Here is a 17,735-nt window from a genome sequence, read left to right on the forward strand (position 1 = left end):
ACCACCTCGTACACCTCCCCAGGAGGATCAGCAATGAGAGAGACCCTGAAATCCTTTCAGACAAGCTGAGGTTGATTAAAGACATTCACGAAGCTGCCTACAAGTAATGGCAGACTGCCCAAAGCAGATTAGAAATAAAACCAAAAGTGTGGTGTTACCTTCAACTGGCACAGAATGGGTACTTACTTATTTAGATGACATAAAGAAACTTTGCTGATAGACTAATTAAAATGGGTGGGTGTTTTGGGGTTGGGTTTGGTAGTTTTGTGGGGTATTTTTTAATTGACGGGGATGGTGTGATTGGTTTTTCAACATAATCACACCATTGTTGTGGTTGGCAGGCACCTCTGGAGGTCACTTGTCCAACCTCTCTGTTCAAGCTACTTACTGCCAGATTGAGAGGACCACATCCAGACAGCTTTGGAATGCCTCCAAGGATGGAGACTCCACAGACAACATCTGCCAGTGTTCAGTCATCCTCACAGTGAAAATTTCACTGATGTTCAGAGGGAACCTTCTATATTTCAGTTTGTTCCCCCTGCCTCTGTTCCTGCCACTGGATTTCACTGAAAGGAGACTGGCTTTGTTCTCCTTGTACCCTCTCTTTTCAGGTATTTTTATTAATTGACAAGATGTTTCTGAGCCTTCTCTTCTGCGGGCTGAGCAGTCCCAGCTCTCTTGCTCTCATCATAGGAGAGGTGCTTTAGTCTCTAAATAAGCTTAATGACCATTTGATGGACTCTTTCCAGTATGTTCACATCTCTTTTTTACTGGGAAGCCTGGAACTGGACTCAGCCCTCCAGGTGTGGCTTGACCAGTGCTGAGTTAAGGGGAAGGATTACATCCCCTACTTCTGGCATATCACCCCTTCCCTATTCAGCTATATAATTTATTTTCCTATTCATGCAGAAATGTATCCCCTGTAATGCTGAAGTCTTGCTGTGTTTGATCCCTCATCTTGGCAAGCAAAACTGAACCCTGCCCAGGAGGAAAATAACAAATAAACAAACAAAAGTACTACAGACAGTCTATTTCTACAGCTGTAGTCCTCTCTAGAACCATGCTTCTGGCACAGCCATCAAGTACCTTTGGTGCATCATAGTCCCAAAAATTTACATGCTTTTCCTGGTTCTTATGGATACCAAAGTAGATGTGCTCCATGTTTAAATTATTCTTTCTGATCTGTGTTCACTCAACCCTGTCTATGCTGATTTTCACTGGCTTAACATATTCCTTTGAGCTATCTTCTTGGAGCCATATAGATATTTCCTTAATCCTGGCAGGCAAATATTTGCATTTTTCACTCCAGCACACCACTTCCTTGTTCTGATATTAAGGACAGCAAAGGGTGGCGATACAGACTGCTCAATAATCCCACCTTTCCTATTATGTGCCTTTCATTCGTCCATAGGTCTGCCTTTGGAACTTCCCTGGCTTGGAATGAGGTCGCTTCTCTCCAAGTGAAGCAGGAGATTTGGCCCCAGGTTTGGCAGCGTCGGAGGTAACTTTCTTACATTTACATTATAAGCTTCTAAACCTGAGCCAGGTGCTAGCCTTTCCCCACGCCATTGCTTGTTAATGTTGTTACATGTTTAAATAATGTTGATTTAAATCGGACTCTGGCTCCAGCAAAATTGACTAAACATATTTGGAGCCCCAAGCTGAGGCGACAGGTTTCTTGCTACCAATTATTCTGCACTACCCAACCAAGTGTAGAAAACAGTGAAAATACTTGAAATTGTTTTGACAGCAATTTTCGGTTCTGGGGAAAAAAAAAAAAAAAAAAAAAAAAAAAAAAAGCTGAAGAACACGAACCCAGCAACAGCCGCACTCAGGCACCTATTTCCACGTAACTCTGCGGAGCGTTTCCGCAGGGCTGACAGAGGAGGCGAACGACCCTCCCCGCTTCCCAGCAGGAAGCACCTGGGGCGGGGGGACCCCAGCTCCGGGCAGGGCCTCCCGTCCTATTCCCGGGCTGGGCGCTGGGATCCCATCTCCTGGCAGTGGGATCCCATCTCCTGGCGGTGTGTCCCATCTCTTGGCAGTGGGATCCCTTCTCCCGGTGGTGTGTCCCATCTCCTGGCAGTGGGATCCCATATCCTGGCGGTGTCTCCTCATTCCCGGCGGTGTGTCTCCTCATTCCCGGGGGTGTGTACCATCTCCCAGCGGTAGGATCCCATCTCCTGGCGGTGTGTCCCCTCACTCCCGGCGGTGTGTCCCCTCACTCCCGGCGGTGTGTCCCCTCATTCCCGGCAGTGTGTCCCATCTCCCGGAGGTGTGTCCCCTCACTCCCGGCGGTGTGTCCCCTCACTCCCGGCGGTGTCTCCCATTCCCTCACTCCCGGCGGTGTGTCCCCTCACTCCCGGCGGTGTGTCCCATCTCCCGGAGGTGTGTCCCCTCACTCCCGGCGGTGTGTTCCCTCACTCCCGGCGGTGTGTCCCCTCACTCCCGGAGGTGTGTCCCCTCACTCCCGGCGGTGTGTCCCATCCCCTCACTCCCGGTGGTGTGATCCCCCGTTTCCCCGCGCGGGGGCGCAGCCCGGAGCGGCGCGGCACGGGCGGAGCGCGCCCCCCAGCGGCGGGCGGTGCTGTGGTGCCGCCCAGCGCCATTACCGCGGCCCGGCGAGGCCCCGCCCGCCGCCGGTGGGAGCGCTCGGCGGGAGCGGCGGAGCGGCGGCCGCCGGGATGCTGGGGGTGGCGGCGGCGGCGGGGATCAACTGTAACAGGTAGGAGAGGCGCCGCGCCGTGCCGTCCCGCCTCCCGTTGGCGGGCGCTGCCGAGGGCGGTGCTTTGTCTCGGCCGGGCCGCTGTCACCGGCTGCTGCCCGCCAAAGGCGCTCCCGCCGCTCCGGCCGCGCCGCCGGGCTCGGCTGCGGTCCCGCCGAGGGGACGGGGGCCCGCAGCCGTGCGGGGTGTGCCTGCTGCTCCCCCTGTGAAGTGTCCGTTCCACGGGGAAACTTTTCCCAGTCCCCGCAGCCGCAGCGAGGGGCTCTGCAGAGCCCCTCTCCCCGCAGTCCCTGCTCGGGGGCCCGTGTGAGGGCGGTCGGGAGAAGCTCCCGGAGCTGGGGCTCGCACGGCCCGGGCGCCGTGAGCGCGGTCTGATGCCCGGTGCGTTAAAAGGCGCCCTGTTCCGGGCGGGTGGTGGTTGTTTTAAAAGCATCGCACTAAGTAACCTGGCGTGTGGATGTGGTGAGATTCGTGATGTTTTAGGCATATCTCAAAATTATCAGGCAGTGCTGTCTTGGGGGCGGGTTAATGGGGTGGACTGCAGAAAGCAAAGACTGCTCTGCTCATTGCTCAGCGTTTCAAAGCCTCGCCTTGTGCAGTTGTTTCTTGGGAAGAAATGGCCCTAATTAAAGCACTCGGTAAAGTGTTGTGCTAATATGTCACCTGGAGCTGAGGGAAGGAGAAAGAGTGATTTTTATAGCTGCTTTGGACTGCAGGTACAAGTCAGCTGCTGGCACACAAGCTTTAGTTGTCTAAAGCCTGCCTTATCTTTCCCGTGCCCGAGTTCTGCTGCAAGCTCCTCCAGCTCTCTGCCATACCTCTGGAGGAAAGCTGTGGCACTTGCAAAGTCAGGCTGAGATTGGACCACAGTGGAGCCATCCTGAGCGAGGAGAGCTGGCTCTGCTCCCAAGGTCAGTAAACTGATGTCCTGGACAGGATCTCACCAGCCTTGACCCGCTTCCTCTCCAGCTGCAATGCAGCCACATGCTTAGAAAAACATGATAATGTGATTCAGGTGTCCGTATGTATTGAGGTAACTTTTTCTTCAGATGTTCCAACAGCCTCTTGCTTTTGTAGCGGGTGGCAGATGCTTCCAGGCCAGGATTCTTTCTGCATTCCTGAAAGTGACCGAGTTGTCAGTGGTTGTGCCACCTAGTGAAAGACACTGCATGTAGCTCTGTGTCTTTCAGTCCCCCAGAGGTGCTTTGGCTGAGCCGCCTCTTTGGCCAGGTAAACAGAGCAATTACATATTTGGCATCAGTTCTGCTGAAGTTGTCAGGGAGTGGGGCCAGCTGCCCTGCTGGTACATGCCAGGGTATGAACTAAGCTACACCCCTGGCACAGCGAGAAATTTTGGGACAAAGTCAGACTAGAGCCCCCACTTGCAGAAACTTGCAGAGATGAAGTAGCAGGGAGGTTACCTGCAGCAGCACAAGGGAAACACTGGTGCCATCCAGGTACAGCTGGTGGCTCAAGCATCCTTTTATAGCAGCAGGGACAATCATGCTGCCTCCTGGCCAAGCAAGTCCTCCCATGGTGAGAGTCAGCCTGGAGTCCTGCTGGTGTGCTCTGAAAAAGAACTGTTTGCCCAGTAAAGGCTGGACATGGGGCCCCTTGCTGGCTTGGTTCCTTTGTTCCTCTCACCATTCTTTTGGGGTGAATCGTTGTGTGGAGAGCAAGGGGCTGTGCTGTGGTCAGGGAGTTGAAGGTGCAGTGCAGTTCTCTGACAGAAGCTTGGCTGGAGGGAGAGAGGGCGGTGCTGGCCAGGGCAGGCAGGGCTGCTCCTCTGGCAGGGTGGCACAGTGACGAGAGACTGGAGTCAGATTCTTTGGAAGAGCTCTTTCCAAGTCGTCTGGCTGACGGGGTTTCCTATAGATGATTCCAGTCCACTGAAGTCAAAACAAAGGGGTAAGGCTCTTGAAAGATGCATTTCGATTTTGTAAAATACAAGGAGTGAAAATGAAAAATTAGTGTGTTTTCTTGTTTTGCTTCTTTGGGTTTAAAAAACCCACTAAAAATGTGAATATTTCATTTGAACCTACTTTTTAACAAAATGTGAAGTGATCTCAAAGGCCTCCATAAGCTGAAATTCCTAAGGGGTTTTGTATCTTGACTTTTTGGTCTGGTTTAGAGAGTATAAGTAATCTGAGTTTTGGTGAAGAAAACAAAAAAAGAAAGAATGGTTTGAGGTCTCTTCAGATTTGATACATGGTAAAGCAGCAGCCATCTGGTCAGCAGGTATGCACAAGGAAATACTCTTCTTTTTTAGCTTCTTTTTTTTTCCCGTCTTTGCTTTATGAGGACTTTTTGAACTTGAGTCACTCCCGTGGCCTTTGTTTAGCAACTGGAGGAACTTGCAGGCTGGTGCTGTCACTTGAACAATCATCACTGAGGCACAGCTTTCTCACTTGGCATCACACTCTGAGACCAGACTGACTGTCTGTCCTGAAGAGAGGGATTTGGGTAAGGAGGGATGTGCAGTGGGTTGATGGTGGGTCGTTGAGGATTGCTTGGTGTGCTGCCTGGGGCTGATAGCTCATTGTGGCAATGCCTGCTTGCTTTATAAATATCCTCTGAGTTTTGTGGGCAGCTTTTTCAGCTGATTGTGCTGAACTCATCTTGATGTGTTATCATTGGAATAAGTTTCATATGCGGTTCAGAGTAAAACATCAGCTTCTCCATTCAGAACTATTATTATCTTAAGCTTTTATAGTTTCCTAGAACAAACTTAGTTTTTCTTTGTAGTAAGAAATACAGGCCAGTATGCAGCAAAATACTGGAAAAAGCCAGGTCCTCTTTATTCCAAGTATAACTACACTTGAAAAACTAGCACAGACTCATTGGATTTACTGTTCTTATTCCACTCTAGACTGTGAAGCTGAAAAATGGGGGCACTTCATGGTGTTACTAGCTTCGGTAGGGGATTCTAAATAAGAAGCTAAATGTGGTGCTGCAGTTTGGTCTCAGTTGTAGTGCACAGGTCTTTCTCTTAGAAGTAGCTCCATAAAGTTACTGCAGGGGAACCATTAATGGTCTGCAATATACAGAGGGTGGTTTGCACAGTTAACAAATTCTTTTTCAAATTGCAGTGAAATATTTATTATTGGAACACTTAAGGCAAGCTTTTCAGCTCCTGCAATTGTGGCTCCATGCTGTGTGTTAGGTTACACATCCTGATTTGTCTGTGCTTTGTTCTCTAAAGCCCACTTCAAAAGTTTTTCTCTCTATAGCATAATGCAGTCTCTTATTACTTTTCAATATAAGGAAGCTTTAATTATTAGCTGTGCTAGAAGCAGCTTGATGGTCAGTGGGGAAATTACTTGTGTCAGGTCTTTGCATGATGGCAAGTGCTGGTGACAGGGAAAATGAAACTGACAGTCATGTTTTCATAGGCAAAGCCTTCCCTTGTCTATGCTATGCATAGTTTGAGCCAAGCAGTGTACGTGGTCTGCTGTTCCTGTGGTGTTAGGATGTGTTACAGAGCACGTCACCCCTAACAGCCTGTGCTGAAGTGCTGGTGTTGTGGCAGAAAGGGTGAAAGGTCCTAATTCAGTCTGACAATTAGGGAAAATGTGGCAAGGGACTGTGCCCTGGGGTTAATACTCTTCTTCAAATTAGGACACTCCTTTGCAATTATTTCAGCAATTCCCTTCCTGTGGTGTGTAAGTCTTTATGAAAATGCTGACTTCTGTTTTTTAAGCAGACAGAAGTGGGGGGAAGAAAAGTCAGGATACTGTAATTTCCTTGGCTGGCTTTGCGTACCATAGTAACTGTTTCTGTCAAACAGTTTGCTGAATTTGTCTCAGCATCTGTCAGCAATATCCAGGATGCCAGAAGCTGATGGTGTGGCTGATGACAAACTGTGGGCAAAGTGGACATCCTCTACAGCCTGAAACCATGCTCCTGTGCAAAAATGGCATAGTCTGGAGCACCCGAGAGTGCATGAAAAATACCATTACAACATGGTTGGCACCCAGGAGGAGGTTTTATGCTCTATATTTTTCATACTGATTGCTTCTCTTTATATGTTAAATAAGAAATTCTTGCATCCCAGCTCGGATGATCCTTCTTTTCATCACTTTTTGATTTATTAAAAAACCTGACTAGCCACTTCTGTAGAATTCAGTAAGAAGGTGGGTCCTTAGTCACGTGGATTTAGGGTTGCTTCAAATACTGCTTGAATTAAATAGTTTGAAGAACTGAGAACACACTGGTGGATGGGCTGTTGTCTGAGTAAAACCTAAACTGGTGTGAACAGTAGAGTTAAAACCAGGGGAGGTTTATTGCTCGCATCATGGGTGGGGAATTGATGTGGATCATCTGAGGAGCAAAGGCATTGTAATGATTTCATGAACATTTCCTGGGTGGCCAGAGCAGCATGGGGTAGCTGCTGTACTCAAAATTAAAAGGATTTTCTGTATTGTTTTATTGTAGTTGGGGGCACTGGGAAAGACCACAGCAAAGCAATGCAGTAACGCCGCCAAACATTTGGGAGGCAACACATGGCAAAGTGGTTTCAGTCCAGACCCCACACTGACGTGCAGCAGCTGTGGGATTGATGTGGGGAGAGGGAACTGCACAGAGAATTAGTTTCAAATCCATCCTGGGAGGTTAAAAAGGGGCCTTGATACTTTGCAAGGACTCTTTTTTGGGAGCCTGGCCCTCCCCACAGGGACTGGGTGCTGCCTAGCAGGGGCAAGGAACTGGCTGTCAGCCTCCTGCCTTTCAAAACCACAGCATCCCCGAGTCCTCCTTTGGTGTCACTCTGTCTCTGATTTGGGAATGAAAAACACACTTGGCAAGCGGGGGAGCAGAAGGTGCCACCAGCACTGCCGGGGGAAGGCGGCCCCTGCGGATTCAGGGCTGAGTTGGCACAGCGGTCTTCTTGCAAAACCCTCTGGTTTTTGTGAGGAAATGCTTGCAAATAGGCACATACTGCTGAGCTTTGCATATGACCACCATGCTCTTCTGAACTGTCTTGGTAGCAGGACAGGCTGGTGTTTCATGGCAGAGAGACAAACATTTGTGCTAAGTAACTTGTTTTTGCTAGGGTCTGCTGTAAGTGGGCTGAGATTCACTTGGCAATGGCAACAGCTCTGGCCAGTGTTATGATTCAGGACAGACCATCTATGGGCCATGCCAGGGCAGCTGCTCTTCCCACGGGCAGTGATGATTACAGAGATGTTTTAATTAAGCATGCGATTGTGCTACAGCCGCCTGGGGTGACCCACACATTCCTGTCCCCCAACATTTCTCATGCCAGCACCAGGGACTTGAGGCAGCTGAAAATCTATGGTGGGGGAGATTGGTAGATACTTAGATTTAAAACAGAGTTTGTCTCAATCTGGATCGATTCCTTGATCTTGTGGGTAGCAGTGATGTCCATGGGAAAGAATTGGGAAAGGTGGCAATTCCCATTTTGGCAGAAGCGTGGATTTGTGCAGGGAGCAGTGTGAAAAGGGGATTTAAAGAAGGAGGGAGCAGTGTTTGGTGGTGGTCTGGCTGGGACTGGAGACTGCTTATGGCTGCCCTGGGTGCTGTATCAGGATTGGAAGTCCATGTTCTGTTGCACTGGAAGAGGGATCACCTACCTGCCTGCAGGCTGCTGCGGAAGGATTGTCTGGGCAATTTTTCTTTCTGTTGTGGCAAGTGTGCTTGAGTTTGTTCTCTCTGCAGCTTGCTGTGCCCTCCTACTGCCCTGCCTGAAGGGAAGCCACCCAGCAGTGGTTTTGTCATAGTACTCACAGAATTAGTTTGCTGAAATTCACCTTCAAAGGATTGAGAGGAAGGAAATCTCGTGTCCTGCCCCCATGACACACAGTTTATGGTTAGAAAGGGCACAGAGAACAGTGACACATCTTGGTGCATGTTTAAATCTACCTGCCATTTGTTGGTATGACAAGAGTTAATGGTCTGCAGATGCCCATGGGCTTTTTTCCCCCATTGCTTTCAGGTCCCAGAGGAACTGGATGCTGTTTGTACCCACTTGTACTGTTGGAAAAAAAAAAATGGAGTTAGGTATGCTGTGAGCTCCTGCAGGCTGAGTCCTGCCATGCAGAGACAGAGCTGTGGGGCAGCCCCAGCACACGTGGCTGCTGGCTTTTTCTCAGCCACTGTGCCTGGAGACCAGGCAGGCGGTGGGAGAGGGGCTTGGGAGGTGTTGATGAGCTTTGCTGGAACTGAAACAAGGACAGGCACTTCTCTAATGAGACATTTCTGTAGTACTTTAAACAACCCAGAAAATGTTTTTTCTCCTTTCTGTGTTTCCTTTTGTGAGTGTATGCAGTTGAAGGAGAAAGGCAATATTCTAATTATATGAAAAAGGATTTGAAGTGGAGCATTTTAAAGTTGCTGCTGTTAAGAAAAAGCTGACTTTTGAATCTTTGTTCCTTTGTTCACATTTTTTCCTTTTTGTTAGCCAGTCTCAGGAAATGAGAACATTCTTTTGGCTTTCCGTGCCTGAGTCACATCTTATATATATATCAATCTATATATAAAAATATGTTACAACATCTGGAGATGTTTGTTTCAGAGAAGAACTTGTTTTGTATTAGAGTGTCTGAGCTTTAAGTGTTTATAGACAGTTGGATTTTTCCAGAATTTCCCATACTTCTCTGGTTACAAGGACATGTATACTGCTCTCAGAAAAGCAAAGGGGAATGTGCTGATAACCTAGGGAATATACAAATAAGTAAAAGCAAAGCCTTTCAAGAAAGTGATAATTTTCAGGTTTTTTTTTTTTTCAAAAATCAAACTATCAAAGCTGTTGTTTACATTGAGTTGCATCCAAACATATGGTTGTTTAATATTTGCTAAGTATGTATTTAAAAAAAAAAAAAGTGTGAGGAAGAAAATCAGAAAATACCAGCAGCTTTTCCTTTGTTCTTTTTTCTTTAAAAAAAAAAAAAAAAGGGGAAAGGAAGTATTTAAAAGCTTATTACACCCATCTCTGCTACTGAGTGGGCTGACACTCACAGGGCTCTGAGTGCACACTGGGGTCTCCCTGCCTCCCTCTGTCCTCCCACCGGGGTCACACGGAGATCGTGAGACCGCTCTGAAAGGAAAAACAAAAATCCATTTAGTTTAACCAAAGGCCAAATATTTAACTTTAGCGGGGGAGGTGGTGGGATTTAGGAGAACGAGTAAAATTTCCACCCTTGGTTGTTTAACATAGCTGCACTGAAAATGATGGGAAGCTGGGGATGGTGGGCACTGGTGGTGTGCTGTGCAGGGAGGGATGCAGGGGTGGCAATGGGGCGTGAGGATTCCCCTAAGGGGCTCCATCTGCCATGACCACATAATCTCCAGGTGTTCACAGCAGCTTCTCCTCCCACAGCTTCCACTGAAATGCCCTTGAGTTTATGGCTTGGATACAAAACCACTCACTGATCAAATATTTTGATTGCATCCTGGCCTTCCTGTTAGTTTCTTTGATCTTTTCTCTTTAATGGATTATAGTGGACTTTCAAAAGTCTAGTTTGTTGAAAAAGTTGTATGAATATGATCCTCAGGGTAGGTGTTATTTAGAAAAGTGCTTATCTCCCAGAAAAAAAAAAATCTACCTCCTTTTGCCCCTTTAGTGAGCTAATTTGCTATTGTGCATCAAAGAAGTGTGATTTCTGTAATTGTATCAGAGAATAGCAGTTTATTGTTAATTGTTTGAAATAATCTAAAGGCCAGTGGGTCTTATTCTTTTTGGCTGATCTCCTGCTCATTCAAACACTGAAAAACTGTTTCAGGTTCACATTTAAAAAAAAGGAATACAAGAAACTCATAGAGCTGGGACAGCCTAGGGTGAAGGGGTGGGAACTGAAGGGTTTGCAGCCCTGGGATGAATCCCCCTCTGTTGAATTCTCTCACAGTTACAGTTTCTCTCTTTTCAAAGTGAAAAGGTTCCCCTTCTCCGTGGGCATCCTGCTCATGTGATGTCCCTTCTGAAATGACTTTGTACAGCCTCACTTAATGCCATGCTGGAAGCTGGATGTCTTCAGGCACTGGCACAGGGCTGTCTGATCACCATTTAGTGGGGTTTAGCTTTGGGTGGTAGAGAGATGAGTTGTGCCGTAGTTTTGTAGTCAGATGAAGCAAGGGAGAAGGGCTGGAATATTGTTGGTTCGCACTTTGGTTCCAGCAGGACCTGGAGAGGGTGGGTTTTCAGGAGTAGTGGAGTGTTCAATGTGTCAGGATTCTCAAGGAAAGGTGGGATGCCCCTTGCTGTCAGCTCATACCCAAGGCAAATCTCATCCTGCAGCTGCTGCTCTTCAGACCCATCCTAACCAGGCGAAAATGTCCTTGCCCAAGGCAGACCTCTCTTCCAACCCAAACAATTCTATTATCCCCTCCACAACTTGCATTAAAATCTGTTACTGGACCAGGCTTTCATTTTGAAAAGTACAGAGCAAATGAAGCACTGTTTTCAGTGTCATGTATTAACAAGGCTGCTTCATTTTGATGCGAGTGAAGCTCTCTGTGCTTGTGCTTGCTGATGCACTGCAAGGAGAAAATAATTTGGACTTCTTGTGTCAAATTGCATCTGAGTCACTAATGTGAAAATCAATATTTTTATCGTTATCATGCAGAGACGGGCAATGAGTACAGTTAAGAGGATCCTTGACATCACCCTTGGGAGAATTACTAGCTCATGATAAAATGGCAAAGGACCCAGGAACAGTAATATTGCAATACTGCTCAGGATTAATGAGAAATCTTTCTGCTCACCTTGGGCTATTTATTAATTTATGAATAGCTTTGTCAACTTGTACTTGAAAGAGACATTCAAGAAGTTTAATGTGATTGTGTGATACTGGTGTCTTTTCAGGGCAGTTTCGGACAGGACAGATTCCAGTGAAGGCAGGATTACATAATGAGTATTTTGTGTCATCTGAGGTAAAAGTGGTCTAATTTTACCGGATGGATTTTGGTAATGTTTGGCTGTGTAGTGGCTTGATTTCAATAATGGCTTTTCTGTTCAGTCCAATAGCACACAGTTAAAAATATGCAGCAGTGTTACTTCCGTGCATGTCATAAACAACAACCAGAGTTCAGGGATGGGATGAGATGGGCAACATGCTGGAATCTCAGTCACTGTGTGCCCAGCAGATCAGCTGTAGCCACCACAGTCATCACTAGGGTGGCTGAGGTGGTGGTAATGTAGTGTGGGAGGTTTTCTGTGGGAAGAAGGGCTCTGTTCTCCCAGAGGGAAGAACTGCACCACTGAAAGCTGCCTTCTAGTGTCCAGCATGTGTAGGCATGAAGAATATTGACAGTACAAATGTCAAGCAGAGGATTTTTCTTATACATTGAATAATGTTCCTTCCTTGGATTGCATTGCCAGGTATTTGCTAGTTGTCCCTGCCACAGTGGGAGGGGAATATAGTGAAAAACTGGCTGACTCCAGATTTTTTAACCTATCATTAATCCTTTGTCATGAAAGCAAATGCAAAATGAGCAGGGCCTTAGTTCCAAGTTAAAAGGTTTTTCAAACTTGGAGAGAATAATATATTGGCTCTGCATTTGTGGTTTAAATAGTAATGTTCTTGGAGCTGGTCTTGCAGATCCAAGAAAGGCAGTGTCTACTGGAATTATTTGTAAAGAAATCCACAGTTAAAAAGCCACTTTTCTTTATATCACAGAGATCTCGTGGTATAAAGTTCATGTTGATTTAAAGTTTAATAAGGCAAAAGTGTTGGTGCTGTCAGAAGCCAATATTTCATGTCTTGGTGCTGAATTGGTGGTCGAGTGGAAGTGTCGCAAGGGTGTTAAAGGAATTGCATTAACTGAAGACTTTTTCCTGTGCTTTTTCCTTATGATATTAAGAGAACTCAAGGAGGACAAGGAGATCATATTTGTTTCAAGTATTGTTATCTTAAAGTGAACATTGAAAATGTTTGAAAAGGACATACTTGCTTTTTAGAAACTGATAGAAAATGAAATGTATCTAATGAAAAGTAATCAAATTAATTTATTTAGTCTGAAGACAATAGAGTCCTGCTCATGCAGAGCCCTTAAGTTAAATTCCTGAGTTCACTCAGGTCAAGTTATCAGTTTAAATTTTAATTTCCTTGAAGCCAAGAACTCAAATGCAAGACACATGTCCTCAGTTAGCAGGACCTGGGTTCACCCACACAGTTCATGGCTTATGTGAGGGTTGAGTACATCTGTATTCTCTTTATAAGCTTTGTTGTAACATACATCTATCTGGCATATAAGATATTTAAACCAACCACACAGGTAAGAAGAGTGGCAAGAGAAAATACAGATATTTTTTTTTTTTTTTTTTAAGTGATTCTGCCATAAGTTTTTCCTTAACTGTTCATTGTTTACAAGCAGGTGTTGTAATAGGGTGTTGTCTCCAATTTATTTTTAGCAATTGCCTGGTCAGGCATATAAACAAACACAGGGTGCCCCTTCTGAAGTCTTTCTTCCAAGGCAAGAAATGCATCATCAAGAATTACGATTTTAAAACCTTAGCAGATGATAGTGTGGCACTGAAAGCTCTGGCAAGGGGTGCTTTGATTCTACCTGTTGCCTCCAGAAATGGTCATTTGACATTTTTGTCCTGGATGCTGGGAAGTTGTACCTGCCCCTTGTTCGAATGCTGCAGAGGAGAAGCTGATGGTGTGGCAGAGCACAGCTCAGCCAAAGTCTCAAGTCTCAAATGGTTGCTCGATGGGTTGGTAAAGGTTACAGACCTCCCTGCCGTGTCTATCCTCATGGGCTTCATGCGGTGACAAGCAGTTTGCTCTACGCAAGTAACAAAGTAGCAGCATTGGGGAGCATCCAAACGCAAGGCAGTAGTTGTCAGCCTGCACATTAACACGGGTGTGGGAGCCTTCCTGGCCACCTCACCAGGTGGCAATTCTGCCTCTCCTGTCTTTTCTCAGCACCAGAAGAGTTTTTTTCTTATGCACCTTATCTTTTTTTTATTACCTTATCATAGCATACTACAATGTTTGATTTCCTAGTAGCTCAGGCATATCCTGTTTCTTTGCTTCTGTAAATAACACATTCTCTGTGCTAAAGAGTGTGTGCTTTTACAGAGGGCACACATCTGCTGTGCTTCATCAACCTGCACTGCAACAGTGGCTTTCTCTTCATCACAGAGCCGTGATGCTGTGCTGTGAACCAATTGCACTCATAACTTATGTACAAGGGGAGAAGAGAGGAAACTGCTGAAGTCAGGGATTGCTGGCTTATTCAGTAGTTATGAAGAGCCAAATTGAGCTCAGTTCTAGCTAGCTGGCCAGGGTGCTACTGCTTGCTTCATTAGAGCTCTCTGCATAGTTTCTGCCTGCATGATCCCTAACTCACAGTCGAGTTCCTTTCAAATCTGCAGGGGTGTGTTATTAACTTCAATAGAATAGATTAATGAAGTTTTTGACAATTCCTCAAGACTGTGCATGTAAATGAAGAATTCTGCACCAGTTTGATTATCTTCAGCATGTTTTTAGGGACGGAGAAACAACTGTATTTTTGACCTCTCACTGTTTAATGTTTGTATATTATGCAAATTCTAAAGGTTAGTGTGTTAAACTAATAAAGACTGCAAGTCTTAACCAATTTTCCTTAAAGCCAATTGAAATTCCACTGCCCTCTTTAATGGAGATTGATTTAGTCTTAAGGGACTGTGAGTGGAACATCAATGGCCAAATGAGACAAAATATTTGCTAATAGTTGGAAACTAGTTCTGTCAGCTTTGAAACCTTGCTGCTTTGTCTGGGGTATAGGAACAAAACTATCACTTTTTCACTGTTCTGAATTATTAATAGTAGTGTAGTAGTAATAGTAGTAGTATTATAGGCTGTTCTGTATGGATGGTGCAGTAAGGTCAGCCTCATAAGAGGAGGATATTTTCCTAATCTCTGATTTCTCATATTTAAAGAAGAGCAGCTGGTTATTAGACAGATGGGTCCAGCATGCCTAGCCAGTGTCACATCCCTATGCCTATAGACAAATGCCTTCAGCTGAAGTTGTCACACACTGAATTTGATACATAGCACAGTTTATTTTGTATACTTTATATCTTGTTTTTATAAATACTAACTAAAACTTTTCCAGCTTTTTTTTAATACAAATTACCTGAATTTAATGAAAAAATGATCATTGTTATATATATGGCCCTGTAGTTTTACTTACAGCATTTTTCAACAGATCTCTGCGATGCCTTTTTTCGCTGCAGTTGTGTTTGCATAGTTTGGCAAATGGCCATGCAAATGAAAATGTGTGAAAGAAAACAAAAATCAGAAAAGCAGAGTGAGTCACTGTCACCACAGGTCTGCTTGTTCATGGGGTCAGAGCCCAAATGATAGTTTCAGATAGTTAGTTTCAGTCTTATGCAGTGGAGTGTTAAGAAGTTGTGTATTAACCTAGTGTACTGCTAACTGGTATCATTTAATTTACATTTTTAGCCCAGTAGCCACTTGGTGGTGGCCTGCATGTTGCTCTTTGGTGCAAACAAAGTGGTTATGGATGGGTAAGCAAGGAGAAAGTTCCTGTTCATGGGGTTTTTCTGAGTCCTCACTCACACCCCTCAGAGCTGTGAATTTTACAGCAAGTGGGTTGTGTTCATGAAAGGGGAGCTGAGCTCTGAATTGGCAGTGGAGTTATTGCTGTGAGTGGGTGGGGGTTGGAGTGGGGTTGATGTCCGTGGAACTGTGGGGCTCCTGGTGACCTGCCTGAGAGCCAGGCTCTGCCTCTGGCAGAGGTGAGGTCAGGGGGTCTCTTGGGGACACATGGGTCTGAGACTGGTGGTGTTCTGCACTAGTTAAATTTTTACAAAGTGAAAACACCCATTCAAGAAGAAAAAAAGCAGGGGAGAAGTGCTATCTCTTATAACAGTGGTTGGTGAGTGATTCACATGAATAAAAGAGCAGCAGGGAGCTGACATTTCTTCATCAGCTTGGTCAAGAGGATTTTAATAACTTATTATGCATCCCACAAGCTGTGGGGCTCTGAATGTCCTGTGGCCAGGCAGTTCAGTACTGAAGAGGTTAAAGAAGGAAAGTGAATATAACATAGTCTCTAAGTCACTGAAGTTTCTAAGGTGGTTTCTAAGAATTTATACCACTTGTTCAATGTTTCTTGCCTTGGGTGGCATTATACAAGTATAATGGCATAATACAAGTATTGTATGTGACACAGCACATTGGGGTTAAATGGTAAAAATAATATTTCTGTTAATTTGGTATCATCTCCCTCTTCCCTATGAACTAGATTTGATTTTGGACAACTGTAACGATTTATCCATTAAGTTGCTGAAATCATAGTCTCTGTGAGTGTTGTATTTTTTATTTTTTCATTTCTAATTAATTTATGCTGGTGATTTCTGCTGAGTGCTAAGCACTTGGTTGGGCTGCTCAGGGCTACCTGTTATTATCTCCTTTATAAATGCTTCTGAAGAGGATAGTTGCAAGGCAAAGTTAGTTAGAACAGATTTGCTGTCCTTGACATATCAAGTAAATGTGATATTAAAAAGATGATTGGACTAGTTTTGCTTTCACACTGCAGCATTCCCACTGTAACACCCCAAAAGTCCAGAGGGTGGGAAAGGGAGTGCTTTAATTACAATAATTGCTAAAAGCCAGTAAAATGAGAAGGATAACTTTGCTGCAATGGGATTTTTAGAAGGGGATAGCATTTTTAAATATGTTTTATTCCAGTTAACAGTACTGGCAGATTTCATTTGTCCCATAAGGAGCTCTGATTCGTGTCCCACTTTCTGAAAGATAAAAATGTTGGTAGTTTTCAGGGGCACACTGGGAAGTTTAAATGCAGCTTAGGGTTGGGCTTACAATTCTGTATGTGGGACATGGTGGGACAAACATGGTCAGACACAGGCACAAGTGTGTTTAATTGGGCAGAGCACACAGCACAGAATTTATGCCAGCTGTTGGAAGACGAAAGGTAACTTCATGGTGGTATGTTTTATAGCAGGACAGGTTATCTACCTGATTTTTTAAAAATATCTGGTCAAGGTAGGAAAGTTTCTAGTGGACTGGTACTCAGCATCATCCTGCAGCAGCATGTTTGAGCCCATCCAAGAAGCCATGAAACAGGCTGTGCTGAACTGTGTCTCTGAACTGTGTTTTCAAGGAGATGGCAACTTGCTGAAGGTCAGAGAGCAAGCCAGGAATGGAATACAGATTTTGATGTTGTTTTTTGGGAAAAAGAAAGCTTAAAAACAAACCCACACAACCAGCAAACAAAACAAAGGATGCCTTTGCTTTCCCAAACGTGTTGCTCTTAAGAATATCAGCAATGAGGTACTCTTGAACTGGAATTTCATCTCCTACCTTATGAGGGAAAAACAGCCCCTGTTGTTCCTTAGTAGTACATGGTTTATGAATCCTTTGTTTTTATACTCTGAATTCCAGGTTGATTGGACTGATTATTCTGTGTTTGGCAAGGTTCCTTTGAGCAGTCAAAGCATACATTAATGATTGGCTTGAAGATAAAGCAACCTACTCCCAGAGTAGAGGCTGCTGCTCTGAGCCCTAAAGCAGGGTGTTCTCCTCCAGCTCCTGTCTGGGAGGTGATGGCAGCATAGCACAGTCCCTCCCTTTGGTAGGTATGTGCCATTTGGTGTGGTTGGTCTATCTTAATTCCTTAAAATTTAATAAAACCCTGCATTTCTATTGTACTTTATCCACATACAAATAACATACTTATTACAGTCTCCTTAGGTGAAAGGAATTCAGTGAGAAATCCTGTGGCTGTTCTGAGAACAAGAAAATTTTATCTTCATTTCTCTTTCTTTCCTTTTGTCTCTTTCAGTATATAGTTGCTGTTCCTGGCACTGGTGATTAAAGCTGAAGGCTGATTTAATTTTTATTTTTAATATCTTTTGGTATTTGTAGGCTGTAAGTCACAAATAGCAGAATTGAAAGGATTTTTGGGCCACTTTGAGCATTTTTTGAGAAAATCTGATTTAATTTCAAGTTTTAGGTACAAAATAGTTCAGGATTATTTAAATCTGGATAATTAAAAAGCTGTTTTACTGTAATGAACCCAG

General features: G+C 44.9%; 1 protein-coding gene across 4 annotated transcripts in view; it reads left to right on the forward strand.

Moving 5' to 3' along the window:
- The first annotated feature begins 1,392 nt into the window (after positions 1-1,392).
- LIMS1 (LIM zinc finger domain containing 1) overlaps positions 1,393-17,735 on the forward strand; it is a 67,542-nt gene continuing 51,199 nt past the window's right edge. Inside the window, exon 1 of one of the 4 annotated variants that reach the window (XM_056487553.1) lies at positions 1,393-1,501. Coding sequence is in view for 2 of the 4 variants with exons in the window: in XM_056487578.1 (XP_056343553.1) it covers positions 2,685-2,725 (41 nt within the window). In the remaining 2 variants the exon portion in view is untranslated. Of the gene's footprint in view, positions 1,502-2,617; positions 2,726-4,562; positions 4,634-17,735 lie in introns of those variants that run through there. The other 3 variants (XM_056487578.1, XM_056487587.1, XM_056487595.1) reach the window with 3 other exon arrangements.

The sequence above is a fragment of the Oenanthe melanoleuca genome, chromosome 1, assembly GCF_029582105.1.
Source record: "Oenanthe melanoleuca isolate GR-GAL-2019-014 chromosome 1, OMel1.0, whole genome shotgun sequence".
Classification (NCBI taxonomy): Eukaryota; Metazoa; Chordata; class Aves; order Passeriformes; family Muscicapidae; genus Oenanthe; species Oenanthe melanoleuca.